The 24944-nt window shown below is 38.5% G+C and overlaps 1 protein-coding gene across 17 annotated transcripts in view; it reads left to right on the top strand.

The window, feature by feature from the left end:
- CTPS2 (CTP synthase 2) overlaps positions 1-24944 on the top strand; it is a 91264-nt gene that overhangs the window by 39345 nt on the left and 26975 nt on the right. For all 17 annotated transcript variants that reach the window (XR_010884210.1, XR_010884208.1, XR_010884205.1 and 14 more), the window contains 3 exons: positions 19266-19362; positions 22015-22070; positions 23637-23733. Coding sequence is in view for 5 of the 17 variants with exons in the window: in XM_067296929.1 (XP_067153030.1) it covers positions 19266-19362; positions 22015-22070; positions 23637-23733 (250 nt within the window). In the remaining 12 variants the exon portion in view is untranslated. The remainder of the gene's footprint in view (positions 1-19265; positions 19363-22014; positions 22071-23636; positions 23734-24944) is intronic.

Genomic DNA, 24944 nt, shown 5'->3' with positions numbered 1-24944 from the left:
TTTTTATAATTGAGAACATGTATTTGTGGATGTTGTGTATATGGAAAGAAAGAGCAGGGGCTCTTTTGTGCTTAGTGTTCACTTACTTGTACTTGTATGCTGCTTGTGCAGTCTTATTCAGCTGATGTCTAGTTTCCAGACGAAACCCTCTGTTAATTTTGTTATATTCTAGATTGAAAGTGGAGAAAGATGACAAGACAATTTAAATGAGTTAGTCTGGATTAGGGACTATGCGTAGGTATGTTTTCTGATGCAGAGATCTGTCATATAAGAGTGACTTTTCAGTGAGTAAAGCAACAGAGCAGTATTTGTATTGACCCAACACTAGTAGGAAGAATGCACGTTTTTCCATGCCTGTTGTAAAATACCAATCCCCATGCTGCACCAGGAGTTAAATGAGATATATACAGTCATAATTCAGCAAGAGTACACCTTTTGAAATGGGTTGTACCAAAGATAATTTGCAAATAGTAAATGGCGAAAACCATGGAGATGCAGATGTCTGTTGCTACCACAGTGTGGGTTCCCCTTGGCTGTAAGGGGATTGGTCATGGCTTGGTGAGTTCTGCAGAGCATCAGTCCTGTAACCACGGTCATCTTTAGACATTTTTGCCCCTTTTGCAAGAAGGAAAAGACATTAAATATGGGGTACTGATAATCAGTCTAGTACATGGGACCTTTTTCAAGGTGTGTGCTGCTAGATGTGGGAGCTCACTCTAGTGCAAATAGGGGAGTTGCGATAAAACTTTCTAACACTGCCAGTAGCATGAATTGTAACTGTGAGAATAGGAGACAAAAGATAAATTTGGAGGTAAGGAACATCCAGTTAAAAAATAATTTTCCTAAAATTATCCAATAATTATGGGTGAGAAGTTCACAGAGAACTGCACTACAGCCACTGTAGAAAACCTGGCATTGCTCCAAGATATGGAACTGTTAGATGAAGTTAGGTGGGTTGTAGAATCCTTTATGTGTCACAGATGATGCATTACTTATGTTAAAATCGCCATTATTTGTAAAGCCTCCAGTGGTGACTGTATAAGGGTTGCCTCATCTCACAAATTAAACTTGAAGTGTATGGGTTATCCTAATGGTGAGGCAGTTTCTTCCAGGCCCGCCCTCATTATACTGTGATGTATACCTAATAATACGTTGAAGGTGTCTCCCTAAACAGGACTGGGTGCGGCTGCTACAGGGATGAACGATTTAATAGAATGCATTGCTTGTACTCAGCTTCACATTGGTGATGTGTTATTCAGTCTAGCTATATGCATCAGCTTTTGCTGTCATATGTACATATCTGGCAGACAAAGTATTACATTGCTGAAGCTCTGTGGGATGTAGATATTCTCATATGCTATATGAGATGTAGTTTTGAGGAAGAGTGTGTTTCAAGAAGAGGGTCTGTCCTTCCACTTACTGAACCTCTCGCTCATGCAGCAGCGCAGGAGGGTCATTACCGCCACAGCTGAAAGTTACAGTTAGAGTAATTACTAAAACTTTTTGTTCCTTTCTAAACTCTGATTTGTTTTAGGAACTTTTAAGAGGACTCAAAAGTGCATAAATCTGCAGTCCAGCAAGGCACATACAAATTTACTGAGTGCGGCAGTTTGCTGAGTTTCAGGTGGGGGGAATGGATCAACTGTAAGTAAGATAATGCTGTACAAGGGGCATTAGGAAGTTTGTTATTTCCCTATTGAGATTAAGTCTTAGCTGTCCTCTGACCTTGGAGATGCCTGGACTCTCTAGATATCAAAGCTATATCTCAGGACACTTCTTCCTCCTGAAAACAAAGTTGACAAGGAGAGGTAGGATCGGGTTGTCCAGTCTATGTTTTCAAAGCATTGCTGCTCTCTACAATGCAAAGCCTGATAGATAGTTCAGAAGAGGTGGATCTAATTAAGAACATGGTCATATAAAGTAGGAATTAGATGGAATTGAAATGCCTAGCCATGAAAACAATAAGAAACTCCTTTGCCCAGCTTCATCCTTGTGCTAAAGATGTCTACATTCCCTAGTACATCATATTCTGCTTTCATGCAAATCCAGAGCTACCCTCTGTGAATGTAGTTATCCAGCACAATCCTATTACTGAGGCAGAAATTTCACATCTGACTGTCTCAGCCCTGGAGAGGACCTAATCCAATATGTATTCGTACAGGTTATCTAATATGGTTTGATAGAATGGGGCCTGACATAACATGCATTAGTGATGTTTTCTTTTAAAAACACATTTAGAACTTGAGTTGACGTTTTGTATAGTGATCTGATAGGTTACTCTAGGTTCTCCTTTTGTGCATGTGGGGAGGATGGGGAATCCTGAGTTCTGGTCTCTCTTTCCAAAGCTATTTTGCCTTTTATGTTAAACAGCAGGAACTGGGAGAGTGATCCTCTCTGTGAGGATTCTGAATTTTTGACCACGTGTGCCAGCCTGTACTGCTGAACAAGACAGCTAGCTGTCTTTGTACACTGAGTAGGGAGGATGGGCACTCAGCACAGTTTAAAAAAAAAAAAAAGCTCAAGCCCCTAGAAATCAGGACAGTTCTGATAAGACTTCAGTGCTTACAGTGAGCCATAGAACCACTGTGGCCCTGCTGCAGCCGTTCGGGCCTTGCTGCTGAAGTAGGAGGGAATCCAGGAGACAGTGCCACAGTGCAGGTAAAGGTGCTTGTGCTAGGAAGTGACCTCAGCTTACCTCCAGAAACAACTGAGATGGGGAAAACAACAGCAGTCATAAGAGGTGCTCTCAGGGAGAAAGAAAGGGTGGTTGTTTTGTAAGGCTAAATCTCTCTGCTCAATTTCTGTGCCTTCAGCACTCTTGTGAGAACGACCAGATCTTGGTCAAGCCTCTCTGACCTAGTCAGACTCAGCAGCACAAAGTGCAGAGACAATGAAATAAAGAGCCAGGGTGGTTAGACAGTGGAAGAATAGGGCCAAGAGACTTTAGAGCTCTCCCTTTAGTTCAGAGAAAGAGCTGCTTATTTGCACTGTTTGAGTAACACGACTTGCTAATTCTTGGTCAGAAGTCTGTAACTGTGATATCCTGTGTAAACTCAGATTATTAGCAGTATTCCTGGATATGTTTGGGTATCTTCTTTGACCACATGTAACAAGTACTGAAGATGACATTATGAAGTAATGGCTTTACCTTTTGCAGACAAATCCTGTGTATGTTAGCACCTCTGTATATTGATTTATAGCTATAAAAGATATTCACTGATTTGAATAACTTTTTCAGTCATCTCTGATATGAGAGTTTGGGCCAACAAAAGCAAAAGGCTCTTTGTTTTGTTTTGTTTGTTTGTTTTTTTGTTTTGCAGAGTCAGGCATTGCCCTGGGGCATGAGGAGAACCAAAGATTAAATTAGGAAGAACTAATTAGGCTTGTAAGAAGAGTGGCAATTGTCTTAACTATGAATATTGAGTAGTCAGTTGTCTAAATGTTTTATTTGTAAGCATGGTCCTTTGAAAGAAATGAATCTATAGCTACTTAACATTTTTGTTAAGGGGAAAAAAAGGATAGTCAAGGAAGGATATCACTTGTGTATCTAACTTAATTTTAGCATTTCTAATTAGGTAATGTAGTTACTAAATCAAAGCCAAATTATAATCAAATAAGTAACAGCAGTAGTAGTTTGAAAGTTCTCAGTTCATGAAAATGCATCAAATTATTAGTTTTTATAAATTATAAAACAGAACTTAGAGGTGGATTTGCATTTTGTTATAAATTGAAGTTAGCAAATTATTTGTGTCAGTCATAACTCATCTGCTAGGTGTGCTGATGGGGAAACCAGACATATCAATTAAGTGGAATCTAAGTTCAACCTCAGGGCTAATTTAATTTGTTTTAGATTGGACTTGCGCTCAACACAGGGAAAGGTTTTCCTTTTCTTACTTTTCTGTTATATACAGAAGTTCACAGCTTTCCCATAAAAAGTTACAGTTTTAAGAAGTTTCCTAGGACTCAGAACCAAGAGTGCATTTAAGAAGGATTTTATGAGAAAGTTTTAAGCGTCTTTAGGTTATAAGACCCCAGGTACCTTATGGAGCTCAACCTTAAGGCTAGCAACAATTTGGAATAAACTTGTGTAAGCCAGAGGTACTTGCATGTACTGCATGTCCTATGTATGTCTGAACCCCCAAAACATCAAAGAAGGTGAAGCGTTAGTTTCCCTCTGAGACATTATTAAAGTTGACTTCCAACCATCTTTGCACACTCACCTTTTATTTTCCTTCATTCCTTCCCAAGATTGAAAAGCCATAGTATCTGGCTTTGAAGAATATGGATTTATACATCTGAAATTAATGAAAATGTATATAAAAGAATACACTTGGTGATTATTCTGTTGTGGCTAAAAATAATACAGGTTTAATTAGATGCAGCTTTCAAAAAAACTGAGAACAATACAGGTTTGGGGTTATTATTTGGCCTGGTTAGTTAGAGAAAGCCTGTGCAGGAATCAGAGATATATTTTGCCATGAAATTGTTAACATTGGTCTCTATTGATGAGAAGGAAGCCCAACAGTTGCCCAAGAGCCTGGCAAAAATACCAAAACCTCAACATTGCTCAATCTGTAAAATGAAAAATAAGTTTTGACAACTCACAGCAGACATGCTGTGTCTGCAAACAAAGCAGATGAGCAACCATTGCTTTCTTGCACAGCTTGACTTTGTGCAAAGCTTTTTTGTCATATGGCAGAAAAGTATTCTAAACTTTCTCAGAATAATCCATTTAAAGTAGAGATAATTAGATTTCTTGCAAGGTGTGTATTCTCATAGTTGCTGGTTCTCTCACAGTTAATGTGGAATTTTATATGATTGTATACAGAAGCAATATGAATTCTGTAACACTAAATAAATTACTGTTTTTGAAATTCAGTATCATTGGCACCATTATGTGGTGAATATATTCCTATTAGCACCTTCTCACCCAGCTTACCTGCTTTTTCCCTGTGTAGCCAGAGCTGAAACTGTCTCCAACAGTGTTATAAGTAATTATCTGTGGAACAATATAGTAGGGCAGGTATGCAGTGATGCTTCCCCAGTATATTTCCCCCTTTCCTCCAACTTAGAGCTCAGGTGTTTCCTGAGCCAGAGGAGACAGGAAGACCTAAACTGCACAGTATAAATTGAAGCCACCATAGATACGAAAAATGTTACAACGGTCTCCTCTGTTGCGATCTTTCTTCCTTTTGTAATTACTGCTAATGTTGAATGGCTTTTGATGTTTACTGAGCACTGAACTGACGTTTTCGTAGAACTATCTGTTGTCTCAAGGTCCTGTTCCTGAGTGGCAGTGGTCAGCTGAAAGCCTGTAATTGTAATGTGAAATAAGGATTGTGAAATTAAGGTTGTTTTATCCCCTGTGCATTGCTTTGTGTATGACTCTGCTGAATTTCGTCTGACACTTTAATCTTTAGTCACTGAGTTTCAGAAGATCCTTTTGTGATTCTTTGTAGTAAGCCCTCATCTTTATTACCCTTGATAACTTATGCATCATCAGCAGACTGTCACCTACTGTTCATTCCTTTTCCTTTTTGTCAGATAGCTGAATGTACTGATCTTAGAGCCTTGAATAACTCTACTGGTGTTTTCCTCCACTGTGAAAATTGCATTTTCTCCCGCCCTTGACTCTTAACTTTTTTTTTTTTAATCCTGTAGCCACTTAGCTTTTCTAAGAGCCTTTGATGATAGTCCTTATTGACTATCTGTTAGAAGTCAGAGGACTGTATTAACCAAATCTCCTGTATCCAAATACTTCTCCAAAGAACTCTAGCAGCTAGGTGAGATGCAACCTCCCTTTACAAAATGTATGTTGGCAGTGTTCCAACCTGTCATAGTTGCCCAGGTGCCCACTACTTTACAGTTTCTGCTAGTTTGCCCAGTATGGACAACAGATGTAACAGTCTATAGGTTTCTGGATCTCCTCTGAAGCACTTGCCACTTTAAAGTCTTTAGGTAACAAGGCTGATAGGAAATTATTCACCACAGTTACTAGGTCAGCTATTTCACCCTTCAGTTGCCTTAAAATTTTTGAGTGGATATCATCTGTTCCCAGTGATTTCTTACTGTCCATTTTGTTGATGTGTTTTGTAACCACTTCTTCTAACACTTCAATTTGAGCTGTGTGTATCAAAGTCTCCTGTGAAGGTTTCTAGCTTGGGAACACCTTTCAAACTCCTTGACAGTGAACACAAGAAAAATGCTCATTTTTTTCCCCACAATGGTCATAATTTCTGTGAGTTTTTTTTTTTAATCCTGCTAATTTATTAGATTTACAATGGCAGATTTTCTCCTCCTACTCTCTATGAAAAATAATTCACTCTTAGTTATTTAAGTCTTTTACAAGTTTCTCCTCAATCATTTTTTTTGTGGGGGACATAGTGTTTTGGTATTTATACATTTAACTTACAAGTATTTGTGTTGTGTCTATGTTTGGACAGAGATTTAGTTTATGTGAAGTATGCTTTCTTGCTTTTAATAGCCTCCCACTTTTCTCCTGTCTTAAGGCTTTCTTCATAGGAAGGATTTTTATGAATAGAATTGCATTTTAGATTTTCAGAAAGCCTTTGATCTTTCCAGTACTTAAATAAGAAATTATGTGTGGCTAATTGTAAATCAAATAGGAATACTTATACTATGTGTAGAGCAATTTTCTGGATGAATTAGACCCAGGTGAGTATCTGTCAGTGTCTGATCAAACAAGCAGAAAACACTTATTTTATGGAGGACTGTATGCCCAAGTCTGTCTTAGTAATACTCCAGTATGTTTGAATTGTGTGTCACTTCAATATGAGCTATGCAGCTTCAGGGGTGGTATATATAGTGCTGACAAAGTATGGATGCAGAAGGACCATTCAGCAAACACAGTCTTCCGCAAGCTGGTTTAGCTGTTAGGGCAGAACAACACTGCTTTCCTCATGGCCTAAATGAGAATTTCAGGCTGCTGCATTTTTTGGTGTGATTATCAGGCCAGAATGTATTGGCTTCTGGATGTGTTTGTCCCTGTATGGAAGGGCACTCGGACGACTGGCTTAAGTTAGCTGCATAACTTTCAAATAGCTAAAGTTAGGTGAGGTGATTCCCATCCACAGAGACTGACTCAGAAATACTGTGGTAGACTGTGGTTCCTCACAGCAGTCCTGTTTCCCTTTGGCAAGTTAAAAAGGCAAAACTGATCAATGAAATAAAGTAGATATTGGGAGGTTTGCCAAAAGATCTTAATCGTGTGATTGTATCACTGAAAATAATAAGAAATCATGAAATCATATGTGGAAAACAGCATCAAATCACCTTAGATTATATGAATGCCAGTTTCACAGCAGTGTTTCTCCTATCTAGGTAACTGACACAGTTTTATTAAGACGCTGGCCTTGTTAGAAGCTTACCTGCGAATCTGTCAGTTTATATGGTAGTGAGACACCTTGTTAGCCATGTGACTTTTCTAAAATGTAGAGAAAAGATTAGATGTCACTGAAGTCCTTGTTTCTGTTTCTACAAGGGCAGATAAATCACTTAATCTGCTTTAATTTTCTCATATACAAAATAGTGAAACATACTTGCCTTTGTAAAGTGCCTTGATACCTGCAAAGGAAAGGTTCTGTGCAGCAGTTGAGGACTTCCATCATTTTTATAACAGCCTTGTAGACATCCAGGAAGTGAGAACTGGGATAGAAGGTGTGCCTAAGAGCACATGGAAAAGAAAAACCTGAGGAATTCAGAGCAGTTGCATAGTTGCATTGGAGGGTGGATTTAATGAATGATCTAGCCATCATGCTCTTAACTATGTCATTTTAATTAAAAATGAAGAAAAACTGTTAGCCAAAGTTTTTCTTTTAATAAATATGAAAGCCCCCCTCCCCGTTAAGATACCTGATGAAAGCAAGGTAGAACAACAATACACAGGTTCTCAGAAAAGGATTTTTTTAAATTAAATACAAGGTTTGTTGTTTTCTTAATTCTGTATTTATTTGCCTTCCATCCTTTACTTGTATGTGATGATAAGAGATTCCATGTCACACAGGCACAGAACAACAGACCTTTATTTGCAGTGGATCCTCCAGTGAGTTACTGTAGGCCTGTGCTTTTTAAGTTAAAATTTCTTTGTTTGTTTTCTGATTCTTCATTGTGCCATTGGAGACATAAGCTATTAGAGGTGCAAGTGAAGGATAACAATGACTTTGTATGGGCAGCATTTAATATGAGACTATTTTGCCTTTGCAAGACTGTAACAACTCTATGTTACTTTATACAAGAGTTAACTGCTGTGTTAGCTGCATGTTATGTATGATACTATCCCATTAGGTGACACAGCCTAGAACTTTTTGCTGTGTGGCAATACTATCATTCTTTTGCTGGCTGCTTGGTAAACATTTGTGTGTAGCATATGAGTGGACTGCTGCATTATCCGTTGAACTGATCTGTACCCTGCCACCCACTCTTTTCACAGAGGGTGTTCAAAGTATGCTGGGTGTGCTCACCTGATGTCATGCTAATTAAATACCTACTTGATTTGTGGTAGTATCAAGGTGATTTCGTTCAGCAGATGTTACTTGCTTTGAAACAATATTGGTAAAATACTTTTTATTTCCTGTAGGCTTTCACCATCTTGTTAAATGACAAATGATCTAAAGATGCATTTCTTCTCCTCTCTGGCCTTTTTGCTAATGGTTCTTCATGTGCATGCATGTATCCTCTTCACTTCTCTCTTTCTTCCTGTTTTCCTCTTCTTACTTTCTCATACATGTCTTCTTCGATCTGAGGTGAATTTTATATTTTTTAAATGTGTATTTTATTCATTTTTACAAATGAATAAATAGATCTGTAATTCTTCTGGTTTTATGATGTGTTTGCACACTAGGACTGCACAGGTATTTCTGTACTGTCATGTTAACTCTGAGCTGGAGCTCATATTTGAATCCAAGCATCTTAGTTGTCCTCACTGCTGCCTTGTGTGGGGAGGAAGAAGAAGTCATTAACATTTGAGCTCTGCTGGTGTAGGTAGCATGGATGCAACTGGTCAAGTCACTTGGCTCTGTAAGCTCAAGTCTGAACTTGACCACAAATACCTGTATAGGCACAGTTAAGGAAAGCAAATTCAAAGCAATTCATCTCATTTGATGTTGATGGGGGAGAAAGTTAATATACCATGGGGAGGATCACAAGGAGTTCAGAGATGCATTAAGATCTGGACAGTGATGTTTATCAGGTTTTTGGAGGAGGCAGAACAGATGAAGTGAGATAAGGATACTGCTCAGAAGGAAGACATCATGGTTTCTGCTTGAAATGAAAAGGATTTGGATTGTAGGTGATGAATTTTCTACCAGAGATAAGATTCTGGCAGTTCAGGACAAGAAGATATTTGGCCAGCTGAAGCGTCTCTAAGTAGAAGCAGGGAACTATTAAATGTAATGCGGAGCATGTGACTCAGAGCATCCCTGAAATGTCTGGCAGAGGTAATTAATCCCTGCCATAGGATTAATATAAATCATTCCTTTTAGTTTTCTGAAATTGATGAGAGGTGTTCTGCTGTTGGACAGATAATAATGAAAATGCCAAAATACTTTTTTGTGAGATAATCTAACTAGTCAAAATTCAATTTTAATTATCCCTCTGTGCTGTTCTATCTTTTGGTTCTAATAGAGTTTATAGTATTCTTATGAAATCCTAGAATTAAAGGTCAGTGCCTCAATTGCCATTATATGATATGGAGTTCTTGTTGTAGTTCTTCCAGTTTTCCACCTGGAATGAGAAAGGTTACAACATGTGTGTGGGATGGACGATAATGACTCATGAAAGTAATCTGCCCTGTTGCTGTTCGCTTCATGGAGGGAAAGAAAATCATATTACTCATTGCTGGAGAGCTTTCCAGAGGACTAGATGTCCGTTCTGTATGACTAATGAGATATCCAGCATTCAGATTGTTCTTTGTAATTTGGGAAAAGTAGCAGCCATCAGAGATCAGATAAGCCAAGAGACTTTCGTTGTCCCAGGAGTACCATGGAAGACAAGTAAGAGTAGTTAAAATTACAGTGATTGTGCTAGAGGCTTTCTGCCCAGAAACTCCCTGTTAGTATGTCTGTTCCCCCTTGGTCCATAACATTATCACTATTGGAATCTCTTTCATTAGTAAATTACCTAGGGGACCTTGCAGTTACTTAATGGGGTAGCCCACTGAAGCTCTATAGTTCCATTTGTTTTGTATGCTTTTATTAGGAGAAACAGAGTGTTAGGGGCCAGGGAACTGACAAGACATTTAGACAGGCATTAAACAAAACCAGGAACTTCCAAAGAGGAAGAGAGAAGGGCAATACAAAAATGCATATAAAATCTACATAGTAGATAGGAATCTCTGTTAAAACAGTTAAATGGTCCTGCTTGCCTTCCAAAAACACTGTTACTTAAGCTTGCATGGAGTTGTTCCTGGTTATAAATCTATGTCAGATGCCACTTCCAGATGCAAAAAAGAAAACAGAGAAAAGAAGGAGATAGAAGATAGGAAGAAGCATGACTGTACTATAAATGAGTATGAGAATTACTCTAGCCTTCATTATCTTCTCTACAAAATTATAGTTTAAATATAAAAGAAGAGTAGAAAAGAAAACAGACTTGCTCATCAGAACAAATTGCTTCAATTAAAGCTACAGTGATTGGCCTGAGTTGATTGCTCTGTGGTTTTGCAGAGTGGACTCATCTGAACTGCTTGTTAAACTAATTACATTTGTCACAATATTTTGGTACCAGGAGTAGAGCAATGTTTACTTTCACAGCTACCTGATATGGTTCTTTACATCTAAAGTTTAATTTTTTTTTGCATTGATATACAAAATATCATATAGAAGAATTTTAACGTGTTTGCTCAGCAGTGTCTCTGAATCATTTCAAGATGTTCTCTCAATAACTTGTCTTTGCTTCAGTTGGTTCAGATTTTGGATTGTGTTGTAGGTGCTTTTTTTTTGTTCTTAGTTATAAGTTATATAACAACAGGGTTCTGTTCTGAGTAAGTGTATTCTTTTCTCCTCCTATTCCGCTGATTTTCATAAAAGGCATACTTATCAGAGATACTAATTTAGCTCAGCTAGTAGAGACTCCTCTTTTTTAATGTACATGTGTCAAGTTTTAAGCTGTGATGTCCATTTTAAGGGTGATTAGTCATTGAAGCCCGTGGCTGCCACTGCTCAGTTTGGTCGTGGTATGAAGCCTGATATCTTCATTAGAAAGAGTGGTGGGTGGTAATGGACTTGGTTCCTACAAATCTGTAGAACAGAGCTTCTTATGGAGGTAGAATCCATTTTTATTTCCGTTTCATTCATTTACTCCAAATTTTAAAGAAGGCATTTTCTTGTGGCAGTGTTAAGCAAATGTGTTAAGCAATCTTTTTTCAGTTTAAAAACCTCATTTTAGTTGTATATTAAATATATGTGTAATAACTAAAACTAGTTGGTGAATTCATCTTAAACTTAATGAAGTTGTCAGTCTCAGTCAAGCATATGTTGTCATGTTAAGAAAAAATGATTTATCAGACTGAATCACAGACAGAATAAAGCAGTTTCTCTTAAAACAGAAACCAAACCATGAAAAATATAATAATGTTTAGGTGTGTTTTCTTATAACAGACATGGATTCCAAGCTGTGGATAGCATTTGCACTTCTTATTTTCTTGTGGGATTAGAATTTTTACTTGAAATCCTATAAACTTTCAGTCTCTTTTTCAATACTGAAGTACAATATTATACCATTCCCTTTGCTTTTTTTCTGTTCTATAGGCTAGCCTTTGGATAGGATGTTTTTCCACCTCCAGTAAATAAAAGAAATAGCTCACAGGTATATTTTATTTCCATTGCATGATAACTGTTACATTTCAGCATGCACACACCAAGATTTCAGCAGATGGTGGCAAATGGTGGGCTCCCCACATGTCTTTTAAGGCCAGACACAGAAGGAGTACTTAAAAAAAATTAATTAGAAAGAAATAACTGTGGCTTACTGTTCTGATTAGTATTTGAGAGAGATTCCTCAAAAGAAATGTTTCAACACCCATCAAGAACATTTCCAGGGATTTGTTCTCAATTCAGAAAACACCTAGCAAGTTTTATACCACAAAAAAGTACCTTCCAACTGGAATAAAAACTAGAATAGGATAATCTATAATTTTCTGCTTGCTGCCCACTCGCTTCCTTTTTAAAAGAAATGACTCATTTTCTGGGTCCCAGAGCATCAGGTACAAAATTGTCGCTGGGCGGATCAGGAAAGATGGACAGGATATTAGAACAATTTGTGACATCAGTCCATGAGAAAGATCAGCAGTTGGAATCCAGGCAGTCTCACTTGCAAGTCTGAAAGCAGTCTGATCACGTTAGGGAAATGGGATGGAAAACAGTTGCTAGTTCTCCCCATGTTCCCTCTGAGGATATTGATTTTTATAGGAGATCAAAGAAATTTATTAACAATTACTAGGAGAGTGCAGGTTGTGATATTCGTAACTGCCTGGAAGCGGCTACCAGAATTTCATCTCAGTGAAGGTCTGGAGGGATGAGCATTTGAAGTGAGCCATGTTTTCCTGTGGTTCAACTCCTGTTGAAGTTGGAGATAACTGTTAATGAAGTGGTCCTAACTGACACTACCCTGTTAATGAATGAGAAATAAGTGGAATGGAGACTTGCTCATGCATGATAACTCAGGGTAGAGAAGTACAGAACATGGTGGTCAATTTTGAGATAAAAGTATGTTTTTATTTCTGCTAAGGACAATTTCAATCATCTCCTTGACTGCTTTGCGTTGCTTAGGTAGTGGGCTTGTAAGACAGTCAGAGACTATGAACTGTATTGTTGTTTGGACAATCTCAAGGGGTAGGTGTTTGCTAACCCCTATATTTTCTCTGTGACTGGGGTTCTTGATGAAGAGAGCACCAGACTTGGTCTCTCTCTCTAGGTTGTTTCCTCTGCTCTGGAATGCTGAGAGAGAGGAAGACTTGCTTCACAACCTCCTTTCTCTGATACATTTCATGTGGATTTAACTGAATTTGATAAGGGAATTATACCTAGCAATTTCAGTTGGAGAAGTCCCCCTAAAAGGCACTAACAGAGTTTTGATTTTGAATAGATGTACGCGGCAAGGTAAGGTTTTCTCCTAGCTGCAGATGTCCTAATCCTTCTGAAATGAAATCAGTGAGTATTAGGTCATTAATTATAATGTCAGCTGGACCAGTCCAAAGTCTGCAAATGCTCATCCACTTAATTTTATTTATTTGGGTCTGTGGCAAATCTTGCACTTACTGGCATGACATGACCAGCACTCCAGTGTATTTCTTATAGCTAGCACTGTCTAAGCTTGTTCCCTTTGCTAACACTAACAGTCTGAAAATGTCTTCTTAATCAAGTCTTTAAGCTGACTCTAGGATGCTTGACTGGAATAACTTGAATGAGTTCCGAAATGCTGTTAAGCAATATTTATATGGGCTTTGCATATCGACATCTCCATTAACTTTCTCAGTTCACTGTGCTGTGGTTATGAATGAGTAAGCACTGTTTGAAAAAGGAGCACACCCTTGGTGTTTTGTCTGAAGGAAATGTTACAAAACATTCCGTACCAGAATTTCTGCTTCTCCAAGCAGAATCCTTCTTAGAGGGTTTTTAGACTTTAATTAAATAAATGCTGTAGGGCAGTAACTTAATTCTAGAATAAGAAATAAAATTCTGGTAAGAGGAATGTCCAAACTAGAAAATGGCTGACAGTAACATGCTATTGGATGGTCATTAAGATTTAAAAAAAAAACTGAAAACCCTACAAGGAGTCCAGTTACTTGGGGCATGAGGTCATGCAGGTTAATTTCCAGATTTTAAGAAATATAAGCTGAAATTTGTTGGAATATTTGGGTGCCATGCTATAGTTCAGTGAAGAGAGCAGAGGGCAGGATTTTTCATACTGGTTACTCATGTAACTGTGTAGCTGCATGAATCAGCTATTGCTGATTTCTGCTTTGAGCTTATACATGATGGTGCTCATCTTTCTGAAAACAAACATTATTTCAATCAAAGTAAAGGAACACTGAGTGGTCTGACATTTTCAAGTGGCTTTATGGCAATTAGCGAGACTCTGGAGGGCTGAGTGCTTCAGACAAGAGGGCAATGATGTGGTTTACTTGGAACGCAAAGCTTTGGGGGACAGGGGAGTAAATAACTTCTGTCCCGTGTGGTGGTGTCACACACTTAGTGTTGGGGATTCTGGCAGATGTGTGATCCATGCACATTCTTTCAATAATTGCCAATGCTAAATCCCTGATTTTGAATGAATGGGGAAAGAGCATCTTTTGTATTTACTTACCAAGTTGGAAGCTGTCAGCACTGCTCTTACTGTTGCATCTGTCTTTTTTTTTTCCTTAAACACTTTTGTACTTTTGTTTCTGTAATGTCACTTTAGCCATCCCATTTGTTGGTGGCTGAGCCTGTTTACTGGTGAACTTAATTTGCTTGAAACAGATCAGCCTGAATCTAGCAGGTATTGATTAATCCTTCAAGGAAATGATTCAAGAGTCAATAAGTGAATGGGTTCCTCTAGGCTGAGTCCTTGCCAGTTTGTGTTGCTGTTTTCTTTCCACAGCTGCACTCAGCAGGGAGTAATTTTCAGCAGGACCTGCTGCTGTATTCCCTGCTCCCATCAGCTTTCCCTCTGCACACCTCTTGTGTGCTCAGAGCCTTAGAGCTTCTGGTCAGTGTTCAATTAATCTTTAGGGTCAGCGCTTCTCCTGATGCTTTGATCAGCATGTTAAATAGTGATTTCTTTCAGCAGTGGCAAATTGTTTGTTCACCAGGCAATGCGGATTATGTGGAGTAAAAAGGCAGAAAAACCTAAAAACCTACTTCCAAGGCTGATTTACCAAGTAGTTATTCAAATCAAGGGATCAGTTCAGTGTCAAGACAGTGCACTGTGGCTGTTAAGTAGTGCTGGGTGAAAATGCTAAAATACTGCATCTACCCCCTCTGTGTGCTGTAACCCTCTCTGAGTGTAGATAACTCAAGCATGGCTGGCTGCTCAGTGGCACGCTCCCCTCCTGAAACACCATTCTCAGCTGGACTCACTTCTAGCTGGTAGGCAGGAACAAAGATTTGAGATTTGGGTTTCAAAGGCAGAGGAAGGAAAATCTCTGTCTTTCTGCAAAAAAAAAAAAAGAAAAAAAAAAGTTTTAACGCCACCCTCCCCTTTCCCCCAATTCCAAGATAGATGTGTTCTTCAAAATGGCATTGCAAGATGTGAGGCGAAACAAAGACAAATTTTAATGGTCCTGGGGACATTAGCAAAATGACATGTGGTGGGTTTCCAGGGGCTTGGCTTCTGTATGTTGTGTCTGGGCTTGAGAGGTTTTCTCATTTGCTTTTATGAGTTTTCTAATAAAAATGAAACAATCCAGGCAGTAGATTTCCGAAGGAACGTTGCATTTCATGGATGGTTAAAGCCACTGTTCATCAGTAGTGTGATTTAATGCCAATCAGACTACTTTATATCTAGAATGTGCTTTGTGTTATGTCAGAGTGATTCATTATCTGTTTCATGTTGGCTGTCTGCTGTGTAATATGTGTGATCCCTGTAAAATCCCTGCGGTGTTAGCGGTTTTCAGAGATTGGGGCAAGGAAGATGTAATTAATTCCTCGCCTCTTGTACCCTCCTTCCTGATGCTCGTGTTGCTTGTGGTGCCCTGTTGTTCAGTGCTGTTCTCTGCTCTTTGAAGAACTATTGCTTTGTAAGAGATGATTCATTCTGTGGCAGGAAGCATAAGCTCTAAGGTCTTTGAAGAACTTGCTCAGTAGCACAGTTGTTTAAAATAACCACCACTTGAAAATTCATATTTTATCTGATCAAAAAAATTCTGTAAAATATGGCAAAATTTCCCATAATGTGAGTTGGCTTTCTGATGCTCATTACTGTTCTTTGGCAGTAGGGTTGCAGTGCCACTTTGCTTTTGGAAGCTTCTTAGCACAGACTTTGTTGCAGAAGAATTCACATAATAAATAAACATTGTGGGTTGTGCTGTGATAGCTGCTGAAGTGGAGCAGAGCCACAGAGCATATCAAAAAGGAAGAGTCAGAGTAGCCCTGAGGCATTAATTCATACAAACTCCTTTCCTCACCAAGTCACAAAAATTATTATTTGAAGCCTTGCCCATTCTCTTAAAATAAACCTAAAAATCTTGGGGAAGACAGAGAGCTAGTTTATAATGCAGCTATCAAAGAACAACAAAACATGAACGTGAAAACAACATAGCCACACACAATAGGTTGCTTGATGTTTAAACTCAGTACAGCTCTTTTCTCGGCAGAAAATCTGCCATTGATAGAAATAAGATTGGACAGTTGTATCATACAGTGTTTCTTAAAAGATACCTCAGTCAAGACATTAGCAGACATTAATGCAAGTTTTAAGGGTTGGGCCTTCTTCCAAGTGTGTGCCCCTGGCCACACTAACGTAACTGTTGAGACAGGGAAGAAGGTCTTCTGGAAGGCAAAGACTAATTGGGAGAAGTGCCCAAATTCTTCCCTAAGAGCCCGCTCCTGTAATGGGAATTTTGTTGGACTCTCAACCTTGCACTGGGCTCTGACCTGAAGGGTGGGAGATGCCCTTGGCGGAGCAGATGAAGCTGTGGTTTCACATGCCGGCCACGTTCCAGGCTGTTTTCTAGAGCTGGAGGGGGGACTCACGAGCATCCCGTGTTTGTTTTGTGCCTACTGGAAGAAGGAAGCGCAGAGCTGAGAGTGTAGCTGTAGCCTGTTCAAACTGGTACATCCTACTTAATGAACAGGAGACCATCTATTTGCGAACTGACGTTTTTGAGTCTTCCTGATGAGCACTTTTAAGCACAATAACTTAGTGAAATCTGCTATGGACTGCATGCACTGGGCCCTTTGATTTAGGGCCAGTGGTCTAATGACAGAGTCTAAGAATTGAGCAGCGCCTCGCAGGAAGTTACCCTCCCTCATCTTTTGCCTATGCTTCCTTCTATTTTGTGGCGTTGCTATCAGCATGTTTTGATACAGAGAAGATCTTAGCTCAGCAAATACTGAAAGGCAAGAAAATGGTCTAAGTTTTTTCTAAGAAGGAGGTAAAAAAGAGATATGGATATTATCAGGGTTTAGTTAGCAAAGTTAGACCAAAACTTTCTATCCAGAATTTTTAATAAGAGAAGTCTAAAGCTGAGGTCAGTGGACAGTATTTGGACTTTTGAGAATGAGGGGATATCAGATCTTGACTTTAGCCTCCAAATTTAAAAAATCTCAATCCTTATGGTCTTTCTTGTCAGCTGCAAATATTCACTAGGCAGCCATTAAATGAGAATTTTCATAATTGGAAAAGAAGTATATACTTAAAGACTGGAAAGCTGTTTGTCACCACTTCAGTCCCCATTTGACAGAAAACAGGAGCATGACTTTAAGGTTATCTGTAGTCTGGGTACAGGCAAGTAAACAATACCTCATAGAAAACATGTGCTTGATTTCAGGTGGACTGAGTATATTCCACTCTGTCATATACATTCTAACTGCTTCTGAAGTTCTGTGCATTTTTTTAATGTAACGTTGGCCACTGGTGTGAAAGAAAAGTGAAAGTAAGTGGAAGGATATAAAATAAAAGTAAACAATCTCGTTATTTTTGGAGTAATATGGATTCAGTGAGTGTTTTCTTTGAGTTTTTTGGGGGGAGTTATGTGGGATTTTTTTTTTCAGTTGAAAATGGTGCATGGTCCTCACCTTCGTGTTTTTGGGAGGTAATTAGAGGATTTGTAATCTTCTGCTGGTTTGATCACAACTTCTGCTCATGACATTTTATAATGAGTATATAGCTTATAAATAACATTTTGAAGGTATGAGGTTATACAGAGATAATTGCACAGCTGAAATACATTGGCAAAAGGCCAAAGGCTAAGCACCTTCCACCATCCCTTCCAAATTGAATAACTTCACTTTATGAAGTGTATCATCAGAAATTGTTTTTATTACTCCCAGAGGGCAAATTAAGGTTAATAAAAATCCAATTCCAGACTATCCATATATGTGAACATTTGTATTTTTAGAACCTTTCTTTGTCAATTGCATTCCTCACCGGGTGTATGTATGCAAATACAAGCATGTAGGTTGTTATTTCAGCTTATGTGTTTCTACCATTCTGAATGATTTTTCATCTCTGCAGCAGACTTTCTCTAAATATAATTGAGAGACCCGGCGCGATTTTCAAACTGAGCAAAACTAAATGTAGTCCTTTCATCAAGCAATTGTTTGTCATATCCACTTACTGCCACCATCTTGGAATCCATTTGACCCGTGTGGCAACCATTTGCCTCATATTCTTCAGTCCACAAAACCACTATCTAAGTATGCTCTTTGTTAAAAGTTGAAGTGTCGTCTTCGAACAAGGCAACCTGATATTCTGTGGATTCTTCAGCAATCTAAGGAAACCTTTTAGTAAAGGAGAATTAGAAGGGAAAGTTCATCCTTACTCTCACTGTCATAAATTAGTTACGTATGTCGTCTGAAATAGTACCACACAATATGTTCAAGTCACCTCTTCTAGTACTCTGCTTTTTTGATGTTGGATTAGAGTCTTGCTGCAAACGTTTTCTTCTCTTACTCCTCACTCTGGTGCCCCATGCCCTCCTCCTCTCCCTTCTCCCCCCAAAAGTGGACTTGCCCTGTCTTAAGACAGCTGTTTCTGCCTCTCAGTGTAAGAAACAACATTAGTATATAAAGAACAATATACGGACAAATAAAAGAACGGGGCTAATGTATACTAATATTTACCCAGGATAATCTGTCAGCCTCTATCAGTCTGTGGTGCAGGGATTTACTATATGACAGGTGGAGTCTTTATTACCTTTTGGTGGATTTTTTTACTTCCATGAATTTACCAATTTAAAAAAATCTATGCAAACTTTTAGCACCCATAATACCTTGTGACAGAATCAGCCCATTTCTAGCATTTTGATTTTTTTTGCAGTTTTTTTTTCTCCATCCAAAACAATTAAGGAACTCATAAATTGCTTTTGTTGATCTTAACATTCAATGAAAATGTTTCACTCATACTCTTCCTCCAAGCATTCCTAATTATGACCTTGCTTTGCCTTTCCTAATGCTTTGTTCTCATTATTGTGACTTTAATACACTGAGTATATTAATTAACTAAATAATGTTACCATTTATGTATCTATGCAGGCTGTTGTATGATTGTTGCATATTTTCTTTATTTGTTGGACAAAAGAGTATTTAAACAATTTTCCTCTAAAGGTCATTGACATGCCAGAACACAATCCTGGAGATATGGGTGGAACAATGAGACTGGGGAAGAGGAGGACTGTTTTTAAAACACAAAATTCTGTTTTAAGTAAGTTATGGTTTTGCTGTTATCACTCACCTTTTGGATAGGAACTCTAACATGCCAAAGCAAAAATGCCAAAGCACTTTTTGTCAAAGGACCAGAGCCTCAAACAAGCTGTTGGATGACAGGTTTTCCGAGCTTGTTCGTTCTGATCCTCTTTCATATACGTTTACCCTGGACAAGAATGAAAAGGAATAAATGAGAGGTACCTGGAAGTCCCAGTAAAAAAGTGAGTTAGGACTTGATATGTTACATTGCTTTAAATAAGCAATGAGACTGTTCAGATAACTGAAATAAGTTTTAAGTAAATAGTTTTAATTTTAATACTTCATTATTTTCATAGGAAGGTCAGAGTGTAAGGAAATACTAGGGATATGTCTCTTCTCAGGTTTCCTTCTGATTTTCTTTGAGTTGATAGGACATATAAGTGATGCATCATAAGAACAGTCATGTTTGTCAGAGCAATGGTCTATCAAGCACACCATCTTATCCCTAGCAATATCTAAAAGCAGATGCTTGTGAAGGACTATGGGAACAGGACATGCATGCAGCAATACTTCCTTAGTATATTCTTGCAGTAAATTCAGTGTCCAGTAATTTGCAGTTAGGACTTCCTGAGATGTAGAGAGTAACTTTGTGCTTAATGGAGTCTGATGGATAATTTTTATTAAATTAATCTAATTGGTTTTTAATCTATGCAAACTTTCAGTATCTGCATTTTCTCCCGGGAGTTCTGCATTTGTGTGTGTTGTGTGAGGATGTATCTATCTGTTTTTGTTTGCTTTGAGCCTGCTTCCCAGCTATTTTGTTTGATGTCCCTATTTCTTACATTAGAGCTGTTTCTTCTATTGAATTAAGATACAGCCATCATCATGCTGTACCTTCTGCTATCTCCAGTGTGAACCAGAGCTTCCTGTTTCTTGGAGCTTCATTGCGAATCATTCCCTAGGATTGTCAGTATACCTCAGCCTTAAACATCATCTAGTCTCGTGACCTTAGTCCTCGTCTTGTTTTGACAATATTTGCTGGTCTGTATCCTAATAACAGTCAGGCCCTGCTTATCTCCAGTCTCTGACCCTGCACTGTTCTGGGCCTAACCCAGCCCTGGAAACAGTCTTGTTTTGAGAAAGAAAATTATTTGTTGTAGGAAATGAAAGGAAAATTATTTGCTGTAGCAGAAAACTTCAAAAGGCAAATTAGAGCAACCACAGCATAGAACAAATGATTCCGTTTGAGCTATATGTATTTTAAAATTGCAGCAATATTTGATTCAAGTACCCTATTAACAGGCCTATTTTTACAGTAGTAATATAAGCAGTACTAAAAATGTATAAAATACAGTTTCTTATCCATGAACAGGTATGGGTATATGTCCTGTATTACTCTGCCTCTGACATTGATCTGAGTTATTAATATATTTAGCTTTGTTGAACTTATGAAAAGTATCCTTCTGATCTTAAAAAATTGCATCTACTTTGTCAGAAGACCAAAGTGTAAAACATATGCATGTTTAATGAAAAATCTGCCTTTATACAGAATGTCTTTGATAGTGATCTGACTGGCACAGATGACAGTTCACCTAGGTGTGATATACATATCACAATGTCCATTCTTTCATTTTTGCTTTACTGTAATCATTCTGTGTCCTTACTACTTAATAGAAAAAGTTAATTAAAAAATTACAACATATTGTAATTCTTGACCGTTATTGTGAGTTGTGTGGATGACAATATTTGTGAAAGGCTTGTAGAAAGCTTGGATAATCTACTCAGGAAACCTCATTCCTGTTCCTAATGCTTTACAACTTGAATGTAAATTTTGTTTTTTAAAAAGTGATTCATTAAGATTAACACATTTATCTCTTTTCATAAGGCTACAATACTATCACACTGCAATTCTGGAGATTTTTTTTCAGTTCCAGTTTTTCTACCAACCCCTAAACAAGACAGTAGTCTTAGTGACACTGGGATAAACTGAGAGCAGGGTATAGACTGTTACTTTAAGTGAGAGCTATATTAAAATTCCATTTTAGTGCACATCTCAAACTCACTCTTTGTTGGTGGACAGTGTAGTCTTCCATATTAGGCTCAGAGGGCTGCAAGAGTCATTTGGGTAAAGAGATCAGGAAGAGGGAGAAAAATAATATTCTTTTTATGTAATTGCACATATTATGCCAACTGCCAGGCATAATCTGTTAAAATGAAACAGATGCAAGCAAAAGGCTGGGGATCTTCCTTCACTGCACCTTTTGCATACAGCTATCGTAAAACACTGCAGGGATTTTATGCTGCTTGTTCACTGAAGCATTTGTTTTGTAGCTTTGGCTTTACAGTTTTAATTAATTTAAACCTGGCTTTCAGATTCTGCAGTCTACCTAAGCTATTTGTAGTCTGGAAATGCTGAATATGAATCTTGAATAAGCTCAGGTAACAATAAATTAAAGTATACAGTCATGACTCAGAAAAAACAAAAGTTGTGGTGAAATGAGTAGTGTCCTGTTGTTTATTTTCCGTGTGAAATTCTTTTCAGGTTTAAATTCCACAGCATTGTAGATCAGTGAATTGGTATTTGGAAGGTAATGCTGTAGTTTCTAGGTCTTTCCTAGAAATAGTTGTAAAAACCATTAAAGCGTTTATTACTTTCCTGTTGTATATGCAGGGAAACTTTATGGTGATGAAATGTTTGTAGAGGAACGACACAGGCATCGATACGAGGTAAGCACTACTAACACAGTTTATATATTCAGAAGTTACAGCTTAAGCAAATTGTGTTTCTCCTGATAGGCAAGATTCTCTTTGAAGCAAATGGGAGATTTCAAAGTTAGATTTTATTGCACAGGGTTTTGTCCAGTCTGATTTTGAATATCTCCAAAGATGGAGATTCCACAACCTCTTTGGACAACTTGTTCCTCTGCGTAACCACTTCATTGTGAACCATTTTTTCCTTATATTTAACTGGAGCTTTTCTGGGGCAGTTAGTATCGCTTATCTCTCAGCCTTTTGCTATATACCTCTGAGTAGAGTCTGGCTCCATCATTTCTATACCATCCCATTAGATAGTTGAGGACAGCAACTAGACTTCCCTTTGCCTTCTCTTCCGTAGGCTGAACAAGCCCAGCTCCTTCAGTCTCTCCTCCTATGTTGCATGTGCTCCAGCCCCCTAACCATCCCAATGGCCCTCCTGTGGAATTACTCCATTTTGTCAATGACTATTGTGTACTGAGGGGCCTGAAACTGAACACAGAGATGTTCTTGCAAGTGCTCATTGGCAGGGAATAATGTAGTGCACTGATCCTGTCGTGGAGACGGTGTAGCGTCTTAGCAAAGTTGTCTTGGAAAACAATGTTAGACATGCCCCGACTTTCTGTGAAGTATTCAAAAGGTGTAAGATTATAATCCTTAAGTGTATTGCTCCTGGGCTGATTGGGTTTAGTAAAGGCTTAGATTATGCTCAGGAAGTCCACATTCTTCCTTAGTCCAAAAATAGGCAGATATCGGACATCTACATCTCAAAGGTCAATTCAGATTACTTACTTCTTGACAATCATCCAACTGGCCCCTGGTTTAAGTTTGCACTTCTATTTGAAAACATCTGAGCAAAGGTGTTTGTGCATGTTCAAAATGCTGTCATCCAAGGAGATGCGCAGGAGCCAGACCTACAGTTAGCTCTGTTCACAAAGATAGTTCACAAAGCACCTTAGTCCATCAGTATTGCCAGGGGAGCCTGAACTATGAGGTGTGTGCATGCCACAAATTTATCCAGACAACTTTAAGTTCCCTTAAAAGCTGGGCAGAGAATGTGACAGTGGTGAAGGTACTCTGATTAGTAACCCAGTGGTTAGAACATCACTAAGGAAGTGGAACAGCTCCCTCCAGAGCTCCTCAGTCTGAAGGGTTTTGAACCACAAAGCTTGTGTCCTAGACCACTAAACTGTGTGGCGTTCAAAGAGGAGATCCCTGCTGTTGAAGATGGGCCATTTCAAAAGTGAGGAATGTAAGCTGCTAAGAATCAGGAGGACAGCAAGCAAGAGAGACCCTGGATTTAGTATTTTGTATGTATTTATTGTAAGTTTTTAAAATGCTGATTCATCTCATGTTAAAAAAGAATGCTCACTTTTACAAATTTCAGACCAGAGTTGTTAAAACAAGAAAGCAATAATTCCCAACTCTTTTCCCAATTCTTTTCATTCTCATGTACTTATTAAAAGCATTACAATTGAACTACTACTGTTTGTTAAATCAAAAAATAAGTAGAACTACTTTTTTTTTTTGATATTTCAGGTGAACCCAGAATTGATTTGCTGCTTTGAAGAGAAAGGTTTGAAATTTGTTGGCCATGATACAGAGGGGAACAGAATGGAAATTATTGAACTGGAAAGTGAGTGTCTCATTTGTTTAAATGCACTTTATGCATCCATGAAGACTGTAAACTATAGGTAATTAAATGACATGTAGGCACAACCCTGAGCTGTCACAACAGCCAGGGTACTGTTGGGTACTGTTGAGTCCACTTGTGTATTCCAATGGATGAAGATTGAGAATATTTTAGAAGCCTTACACTTCTCCTTCGGGACTATGAGTATATCTGATTATCAAAAAGACAAACGCTACTTTTGGAAAAGATCATAATTCTAGCTCAGTGGCATCATGTAGTCATATATTATCACAGAATAATTTAGAAGGTAATCTAGTCCAACCCCATGCTTAATATGAGGCCACTTTCAAAACAGATCAGGTTGTTCAGAGCCATATTCTGCCAAATTTTGAGTATCTCCAAGTATGCTGTTGGTTGGACCTCAAACCACTCACCACTGCTCTTTGAACCCAGCATTCCAACTAGTTTTTAACCCTCCTTGTGGTCTACCCATTAGTCCATATGTCCTAACTTGGCTGCTAGGAAACCATATCAAAAGCTTTGCTAAACTTAAAATGACAGAGGGCCACTACTCTCCTGTCATTCACACACTGAGTGTTCTCAGGCTGACAGTTCCCAGTTGCCTTCCTGTCCTTCATAAGCCTGGAAATGGCTTGGAGGATTTGTCTCATAATCCTGCCATGAACTGAGGTTAGGCTGACTGGCCTGCAGTTCCTTGGATCCTTCTTCTTGAAGATGGGTGTGACAGCTGCCTTTTTCCCATTATCAGAATCCTCTCCTGATTGCCATAATGTTTTAAAGGTAGAGAACAGCTTCACAAGGACATTGGCCAGCTCCCTCAGCACCCTCCAAGGCATCCAGTCTGGTCCCAGGAACTAACGTGTCCAGTTTGCTTGAGTATATAAAGTATATACACTTGCATATGATGAAAGTATAAAACATCACTGGATTACATTACCCAAAGAGGTTGTGAAATCGCTGTTGTTGGGAACATTCAAAACTTGAAAATGACAAAGCCAAGAGCAACCTGATTTAACCTTAAAGTTGGCCCTACTTTGAGTAGGAGGTGGGACTAGAGACCTCCCAATGTCCCTTCCAAACTCAATCAGTTTGTGAGTCCTTCTTCCCCTACCCCACCCCCCCTTTAGAATCATAGAAACAATCCAAGGATGAAAATCCTATAGAAAGCAAACTCCTTTCTTTCACACAAGCGA

The sequence above is a fragment of the Apteryx mantelli genome, chromosome 1 (assembly GCF_036417845.1).
Source record: "Apteryx mantelli isolate bAptMan1 chromosome 1, bAptMan1.hap1, whole genome shotgun sequence".
Lineage (NCBI taxonomy): Eukaryota > Metazoa > Chordata > Aves > Apterygiformes > Apterygidae > Apteryx > Apteryx mantelli.
The sequence above is the reverse complement of the archived record's forward strand: the minus strand, read 5'-3'. Positions and strand labels throughout refer to the sequence as shown.